The sequence below is a fragment of the Vipera ursinii genome (genome assembly GCF_947247035.1).
Source record: "Vipera ursinii genome assembly, chromosome: 13".
Lineage (NCBI taxonomy): Eukaryota > Metazoa > Chordata > Lepidosauria > Squamata > Viperidae > Vipera > Vipera ursinii.
In genome coordinates, this window is record NC_139526.1 from 18399492 (window position 1) to 18408702 (window position 9211).

General features: G+C 44.7%; 1 protein-coding gene across 3 annotated transcripts in view; it reads left to right on the forward strand.

Moving 5' to 3' along the window:
- CHLSN (cholesin) overlaps nt 1-8704 on the forward strand; it is a 67809-nt gene extending 59105 nt beyond the window's left edge. For all 3 annotated transcript variants that reach the window (XM_083372921.1, XM_083372923.1, XM_083372922.1), the window contains exons 3-5: nt 1089-1282; nt 6753-6834; nt 8113-8704. In XM_083372921.1, the coding sequence (XP_083229047.1) occupies nt 1089-1282; nt 6753-6834; nt 8113-8295 (459 nt within the window). In that variant the 3' untranslated portion in view covers nt 8296-8704. The remainder of the gene's footprint in view (nt 1-1088; nt 1283-6752; nt 6835-8112) is intronic.
- The last annotated feature ends 507 nt before the right edge of the window (nt 8705-9211 follow it).

Consider the following 9211-nt stretch of genomic DNA (forward strand, 5'->3'; position numbering starts at 1 on the left):
TGCATTTTTACGTGCTTTCGAACTGCTAGGTTGGCAGAAGCTGGGACGCGTAACAGGCGCTCACTCTGCTACGCGGCACTCGGGATTCGACCCGCCAAACTGCCGACCTTCTGATCGACAAGCTCAGGGTCCTAACCCACTGAGCCACCGCGTCCCTTTTTTGAACAATCTAGGAATGTCTAAATCGTCTTCTCCCTTCTCCCTTTCCATTTACCTATCCACCTATCCTCCTCCTCCTCCTCCTCCTCAGAAGCTCAATCCAGTAATCCCCCATAGAGAAATAAATACCACATTACCACAAACTTTAACTTTCTCTCCTGAACCAAGTTGACCTTTTTTTCCTCCATAAATATTTTTTTTAAAAAAAAGAAATGATTATCAGTAGACGTGTATCGCGCCTTACTAAAGGGACTTCCAATTTATTAAATCTCCAGCCACCCTTTTTAAAACCTTTATCGGAGAGTCCAGGAAACAAGGCATTCCGGTTGTGTTTCCATTGTATCAGACTTGAAGCCAACCACTCCCTCTGTATCCCTCCCTCCATCCAGGAGATCTGCTTAACTCATTTTAATGAATATTCAGCACACGGAACAGATCATTGATCAAGCTCCAGTTTTACCAATCTAAAATCACAGCATGATTCCAGCGTCTTTCTTTATATCCATGTCTCACTTTCTGTAATTCTTCTGTTGTTTTTCCTCTCTCTCTCTCTCCACAAAATGCATAAGCTACGGTTTCACGATGTATACCTACCTACAAGCTGCAAATTTGAATAATGTTCCCGGTCTCTCTCATCATTTGGGCCTGAAAAGGTCTGGGGGGTTGTTTGTTTGTTTTCTTTGCCATGTATTTTGAGAGCCTTTGTGACTTTTGGGACTTTCTTCCTCAATGCACCTTCAAGTCCCCTTCCGAGGTGGGTCTGGTCCTGCCGGGACTGAATGGCTGGAAGCCTCCCAGTGCCTCGGTAGTCAATTGAAGGCAAAGGATTCCTAACCTGGGTTCAGATGTTCCTTCTGACCAGTATGGGCCGTATGTGATGGAGCCGAGTTTTATGAGCTGCGGATTTAGTTTGTTCTCTTCGCTCCTAGGGGGAAAAACAAGAGGAACAAGAGGAGACCGGAGAAGAACTTTCTCCAGCGGAGAAGAGGGTATTGGAACGAAAGCTGAAGAAGGAGCGTAACAAAGCACAAAAGAAATTAATGCGAGAAGCGAGGATTGGGGCCAAGAAGAACGAACCGAAGAAGCCATCGGGATCAGAGTTGGCACTGGACTATTTAAAGACGTAAGTTTTCACGATGATCTTTCCTGGCCAAGGAGTAGAACTCTCATTGGGTTGCAAAAAATGGGCCACCTTCACACATGCAGTCCTGGGTCACAATTTGGAGTGAAATTCTAGCGGTTCCTGTGTCTGGGTTAGAATGTCTGTGGAGATTCTCCGTCATCCAGCTCATGGTTGTCCCCAAGGTGCTTTTTTTCCTTGAAAAGTTTTGCTTCTCATCCAAGAAGCTTCCTCCGTTCTTCAGTTCTTCAGTAGAACTGAAGAAGCTTCTTGGATGAGGACCGAAAGGTTTCAAGGGGGAGAAAAAAACCAAGAAAGTACAGTTGCCTTTTGGGGAAAAAAACACCTTTGGGACTGTTTCTTAGTTGTTATACCACATGGAAGGTTATGGAAGAGAAACGTCAGTCTGAGGCCCTCTTAGATCCGTGTAACGTGCCCTGGTCTGTCTCCTTCCCCTAACTTTCTGGATTCATGGCTTCTACTTTGTTTATTTCTAGTCCACCTCTTTCCCACCCTAAGAGTCAACAAATAAGGCTTCATTTTAGAATCCCAAAGGCTAACATGTGACTACAGATAGGTCAAGGTCACAAGTTTACATCCGTGCAGCTAACACGCCTGACCCGGCGGGATTTAAGGAACATCTCGCCATAGGTAGATTCACCACTTAACGCCCCATTTTCCCAACTTCCTACCTTTAGCAGTTCCTAGAACCAAGAATACGACTTCTAGGAACAGGGATGTACTCTACTCTTCCGTCTGGCTGGAGCAAATTAATTGCGTCCCAGCTTGAAAGACACACGAGTCGGGCTACAGATTCCTCCGTAGAGCGGAGGGAGAGCAGAACACAAATTGTTCTCTTCAACACAATTTGAGGAGCAGCTGGAATCCTCGGCTGCTTCGAAGAGATGTGCGGTTTATCTGTCATGGGTTGATAGGTATTCTGGAACGTATGTTAGCGATTATGGCAAGACGCGCTTTCTGGTTTGAAAAACAAAGGAATAAATTCTGGGCTCCCCTCGCCGGCGTCTTTGCGCTTAGCAATTGGAGCAGACAAATATACAATATGTATGAACCGAGAGGAGATTTGTGTTCATTTTATTTCACTTTAATTTTTGCCTGCCCGGCAAACCAAGGCAAGGGGGGGGGGGTGTTCCACGATGGGGAGCAGAATTTCCACCGCTAAGTCAGAAGGTTCTTCACTGAGTCACGCCCAGTTTTACAACTTTTTTTTTTGCCGGGGTTGTTAAGCGAAGCGCTGCAGTCGTTAAATGAATCATACAATGGTTAAGAGAACACAGGGAGTCCTTGACTCGCACCCACAACTGGGTGAAAAATTTCTGTTGCTAAGCGAGACATCTGTTAAGTAAGCTTCGCCCCGTTTTATGGCCTTTCTTGCCACCGTTATTAAGTGAATCCACCGCAGTCGTTAAGTCGGTAACCCGACTGTTAAGTGAATCTGGCTTCCCCATTGAATTGGCTGGTCAAAAAGTCACGAAAGGGGATCACCTGGGTCTGTTAAAAATAAACTAAATAAAGATGAAGAGGGTGTGCGCCCCCCCCGCCCAGAGTCGAAGCCTTGCCTGTTTTTTAAATGAATGTCACCACAGAGGCTGCTGGGAAATGTCGCGTCCTGAGATGGGCACTGAGTGGCTTCAGAGGACCACAAGAGTGTGGGAATGTGAGTTAACGTCTGTGTTGAAAGTATTTTTATTTTTAATTTTTTTCGCCCCAGCGTCATGCTGTCTTGAATTATTGTTGTTTGTTTACGCACTTGAGTCATGGAAATTTATCGGATGTTGTTCGACTATATTTATACACGAAGTCATATTTTCAAACACGGCAAGGGTTTGTGTGACAAGTCCAAAGGACCCGCATTGTGGAAAATCTGGATTTCATTATGTAAAACTGAGCCAGGCTCAGCAGGTACATCCAGCAATTCTTGCCCATCAAGATTTTCGAATCCCTGTGTGGTTGGTGTTTTCTCCGCTGCCGAGGACTTCGTGTTTTCTAGCTCTGCTGACATCTCTTAATTCAAAATAGTCACGGGAGTTTCATATAAAAAAAGTTTCAACTCTTATGTTTGAGCGTTCCAGAATAAATAAATATGTCCCAGATTCAAAAGTGCCTTCCTTCTGCAATAGGAAATCGAAAGATGACTAAAATCTTGTCAAAATCGCTATCATAATATCACAGTTCAACGTAGAATTATTCTGCTGTCAGTTGTTTGCAAACTAATTGGTGAGTTTCGAAGTTTTCAGTTTAATGAGAAGATATAAAGGTCACGCCATCCGAGTACAGCTGGTCCGTACAACAGTCGGTTTAGTGACCGTTCAAAGTCACAACAGCACTGAAAAAATGTGACTCATGATGTGTTTCTCACACGACTGTTGCGGCATCCCCAGGGTCATGTGACCAAAATTGAGATTGTTGGCATTCTGACTCATATTTACGACGGTCGCAGTGTCCTGGGGGGGGGTGTCTCGCGATCCCCCTTTGCGACCGTCTGACAGGCAAAGTCAATGGGGGGAATCCAGATTCACTGAAGAGCCGTGTTCCTGACTTAACAGCTGTTGTGGTTCACTTAACAACTGTGGCAAGAAAGGTCGTAAAATGGGACAAAATTCACGTAACCAGTGTCTCACTTAACAGAAATTTGGGGCTCAATTTTGGTCGTAAGTCGAGGAACACAACCTACGAATGTGATTTAACAAACGCAATCACAGGGTCCCCTGGTGAAGGAAATTCTTTTAAAAACATTTTATTCCAGCAAACCACACCATGCAGAGATTATTTGCCATTTTTTCCTTTCCTGGAATTAAATTTTGGAGAAGTCGGGGTTTCCAGGAAGGAATCAGACAGAGGAACGCGAGCTGTCCGCTCCGAATTTTGACACCCGTTACGGCCCTTTATTTGCACCAGAGGAAATGGCCGTGTTGGGACGGTCAGCACCAGTATCAATCCAGATTTATGCCTCTGTTAGGTTTTGTCAGGGGATGTTTACGATGAAAAAAAGCCTTGGACCGGGATAAAAAAGAAAGGGTGGAAAAAAAGAGGAAATGTTTGGTTTGCTGGACGTTTGTTGTAAACATCATGAGTCCAAATAAATTAAGACATTTTTGAAATGTTCAAGATAACGCCGGGATGATTTGGAGAGCGCAGAGCCTCTTTTACAAGCCAAAAAAAATAAAATAAAAAAAAATGTGCTGTTTTTCAGAAAAGCTTCAGGGAGGAATAACGGGTGGGTCGTACTGTGACAAGCTGGGAATTCTGTCGTAACACCCCCCCCCCCAAAAAAAATGACCTCAACTTACAACCACCGTTGAGTCCAAAATTTCTGTTGCTAAGTGAGCGACCTGTAATTGTCATAACTATGAGTCAGTTTGACCAGGTGGCCATGGGGATGCTGCAGTGTGAAAAGCGGTCATAAGTCACTTTTCTCCAGCGCTGTTGCAACTCCGAACGGTCGCTAAACTAATGGTTGTAATTTGAGGATTGCCTGTATGGGAATGTTGCACTGAAAGGCTTGGAGATTCTCGGGGGGGGGGAGGCAAGACCCTGTTTGCCGTTGATCCTGCCTGGCTGAGCAAAGCTTTTCCTGCCAACAGTTGAGGCCTCGTTTCTCTTCCCTGCCGCTGCCCCCCCAAGAAGTTCATCAAGGGAGGAAAATGAGATAAGTTATGTCTCTCCTTGCTTCATCCTCCAGGACCTCAATCCAGGCCAGAATGAAGTGCAAAATAGCAGGGACATCCGGATGCAAACAGTGCTACAGCTGCATTGTGTCATGTTTTACGGAGGAATGCTGTTGGTTTGACTCTGTTGTTGTACAATCCTCATGGAAAGATGGGCAGAGGGTCTGTTTTCAAGCGGTGTCCCTGGGCATTCTTCTCAAATTAGGAGAGGTGGCGTTGGGATGTCCACAGGGTATGGTCAAAAAACTCCAGAAAGGAACCACAATGGTATGATGGTAGCTCCACTTTTTTTAGATGGCAAGGCAAGAAAAAATGTTTGGAAATTAGCCAAGGAGAGAAACAACCTAGAATTAAGGAGAAATTTCCTAACAGTGAGAACAATCAACCAATGGAATATCTAGCCTTCAGAAGCTGTGGGAGCTCCATCACTGCAGGCATTCAAAAAGAGACTGGACAACCATTTGTCTGAAATGATATAGGGCAGGGGTCTTCAAACTTGGCGACTTTAAGACTTGTGGACTTCAACTCCCAGAATTCCTCAGCCAGCCAAGGCTGGCTTGGTTTGATCCAATGGGCTCTGTCTTTCTAATAAAACAGTGCCATAATATAAGAAGGAACCTTTGTGAGTTTTTTTCATAACATAATCAAAGAGTCAATAACCCTTAAAAAAAAAAAGAACCCAAGGGTTCAATTATATAAGGGAAGTAATTTTCCTGTTTACACCCTTGCAACAAGCTGCCTTAAATTTTATGTCGCATTCTTCTGTTACAAATTTTGGCTTGGGGACCAGTTTTGTGTTTGCATAAAGAAAGCCAGCAACTATTTCTCTATATTTTAGATTTAGAAGCAAGGTGTTTTGGAAAACGTTTGCAAAAATAGTTGATGGTTGGACCATTCCTAAGAAGCTTTGATTCCAATATGCTTCAATCACTTCTAAAAACTGTGGTGCAGATCCAACACAAATTTCATCTGAGTCTCCGAGTTTGGATATCGCATATCGTTGGCCAGGACCAAGCCTGTTTCATAAGCATGAGTTATTTAACACATACATATCAACTCTTAAGATCAACACATCATAATTTACCATTATGTCCAAACCTGGTCTAAATATTCCATCAGAAACAATTAAATCCAGATTCGTTTAATCAGAATTCTGGGCCATGAAAAGTTGGCTTCATAACCTCTCGTTTCAAGTTCACCTGTCTCCATTAAGTAGTTTCTTGGGTGACAACAAAAAGCCATGGTTTTGTGGCTTAAGCACTCAATACTATTCCAAATGAGAAATGCTGAATATGCCTGAATAGGTTTAACAGAATAACAATGGAGGTAGAAGGGACCTTGGAGGTCTTCTAGCCTGACCAATGGTGGATGTCCTTCTGATGTTTTTCTGCTTTAGGGTGACGTACAAGCATCACTGTAGTCTTAATTTCCCTCTGGACAGCTTTGGAAACCTAGCTTCATCTATACCGGTAAATGGACATATCCAAAGTAGGTACATTTGGAACAACATGGAAGGCTTAAAGCAGTTTTTCAAATAAAGGTGGCATCACAAAGACTCAGTGTTTCCCAACTGTAACCAGTGTGAGATGTGTGGACTTCAACTCCTAGAATACCCCAGCCATCCTATCTTTCTTTTTTTGCATGTTCTGCTCAATACTTTTTTTCCAGGCCCACCAGGCTCTGAACAAAGATCTGGACACGGAGATACGGGGTACCGGTGGTGGCTTTCCCTCTTTTGTTACTGAATTTCTTTCTTCAGCTTTCTCTTTCTGGCTTTATTGCAGCTGGTCTGAGAGTCCTCAAGGCTGGAGATTTCAGAAGACGAGGCAGACATGGCTTCTTCTGCATATGTATGACAAAGACCAGGTAGGCCCCCCCACACCCCATCCCTGAATGTGAGGATCAGCAATGCAGACCTGCTACAATGTCTGGTCTTTTCTGGAGCGAGATGCCCCAAGCTGAACTCACCTGCTTTCCTTGCTCTCGTGTAAGCAGCTACGGTCTGGGCACCCAACCTGGGCAGTAATGGAGATGGAGACCCTCCTAAGAGGTGGACCACCCAGTGATCTGTAGTTTCTGCCTATCCTGAAACATCCAGTAGAGTCAACCTCTACTGGATCCCCTCCAATGAGACCCCCCCAAACGGGATCTCCTCTGTCGGGATACCTGCTTTCTCTGGAATGGCCATGCTCCCCTACCTTGAACCTCTTTAAACGAGCCCTTCAGACCCGGCTCTGACCCCATGCCTCGGGGTACAGCAGATGGCACCCCTTACGGGAATTATGGGTTCATCAGAAAGGGGGTTATTTTCCCAGATTCTGGGCTGCATTGTTTTCATTCATTTCTCCACTACCTTAGTGTTTCTGAAGCTCAGCCGCTTTAAAATGGGTGGACTTCAACTCCCAGAATACCCTAGCCAGCCATGCTGGCTGGGGAATTCTGGGAGTTGGAAGTAACCCCCCCCCCATTTTAAAGCGGCTGAGCCTGAGAAACCCTGCTTTATTTACATCATCCTGAGTTGGCCGGCTTGTTAAATAAATTAAACACAGGTGCAGCATGAGCCAAAAGCTGGATTTTCTCCATCCATGCGGAACAGACCCACCCTGGATACAGAAATGGCGAGTGCACACTACTGCAGAAATGTAAAAAGTTGAGATTTGAGTTTAGCGTCTGATTTTCCTGCCACAGGGAGAGTCGGAAGTCAATGCCTTTTGTTTCTTCACACCTTTCTCCCCCCACTCTTTTTTTCTACTGTTGTCCCCCACTACGTGCTTTTGTATTTTCACGTCGTATGTTAAAAATGAATAAAACTAAAAAGGAACTGACCCACCCTTAAAAGGATCGGGTAAGAAAGAAAAAGCTCGTTCCGTTCAGGAAACGGTGTTGCTTCCATGTCCATGTCCTCCTGATTGCTCGGGTCTTATCTCCACCCCATTGTACCACTCAGTGGTTTTTTTGTAAAAGAAACAGGTGCCGGAACTCACACCTGTCATACAACCCGCCTTGCCTACCCTACAAGGTTCCATCCAAAAAAAGGTGCCGGAACTCCGTTCTGAGCGTTCTATGAGAAAAAAAGCCCTGGTACCACTTATTGTGGGCTGGGTAAAAACACTTCGCTCACCCTACTTGCTCCTTTTTTTACAGGTCCCCGATCAATATTTCTCCATTTTGCTGCGGTATCTTGAAGGACTTCAAGGCCGTGCCCGGGACACAACCGTGCAGAAAGCCGAAGCTCTGATGAAGGAGTACGATCATTCTGAAATGGAAGACGATCTCCTGGAAGAAAAACGTGAACGTATCCGGAAGGTTTTGCAGTTGCTATCGTGAAAAAAACCCCCTAAGCCCTGACCTTGCCCAAATTTCGTAGACCAGAAGTCCCCAACCTTTTGGGCACCAGGGACCAGTTCCGTGGAGAAAGGTTTTTCCAAGGACCGGAGGGGGTGTGGTTTTGTGTACTGCCTGCATCCTGTGGATGGGACTTTGTGGACCGGTTGCTGGCACGCCGCAGCCCGGTACCGGTCCACGGACCGAGGGTTGGGGACCCCTGTCTTACACCCTTCTATCGGCATCAAGTTACAAGAACTGAACAGACATTCTTACCAAGTCTTTAAATTTCAAACTCTCGTCCACAAACCCTGATGTTGCTTTGAAATCTCTTCCCAGGTTGCTGAGCAAGTGGAGGAAATAACTAAAAAAATAAAATAAAAATCAATAAATGGATCGGTATTGAAAACAATGCTTGGATTCAACTTTTCAGAACTGGTTTTTCTTTTCTTTCGTTCTTTGGTAATTATTAGAGCTGTTGATTTTCTAGTAGAAAAATTCTAAAATGGACCTGAGACCAGAATGATGTTCCTCAGCCTAGAAATTCCGGAAGTTTCATTCCATCTCATCTCAGCAAGAGCAGCTCCTACCATCTTTCCCTGCTTATCTGTTCTCCTCGCTCCTAGTTAAATTATCACTTTGTGTCACCTAAAAATCCTGGAAGCTGTAACCTTTGTCTACACCACTACTGTTTACCTTGAATATTTGTTCTGTTTCTATCAACTCATCTGAGAGCTCAGAACATTTTCATGTTAGCAGCAAGGTCCTTCTCCATGGACTGGGTCAAAAGGTTCAGGAATGGAGCACCCACAACCTCTGGAGGCAGGTTGTTCCACTGGTTAATTGTTCTCACTGTCAGGAAATTTCTCCTTGATTCCAGGTTGCTTCTCTCCTGGATCAGTTTCCATCTGTTGGTTCT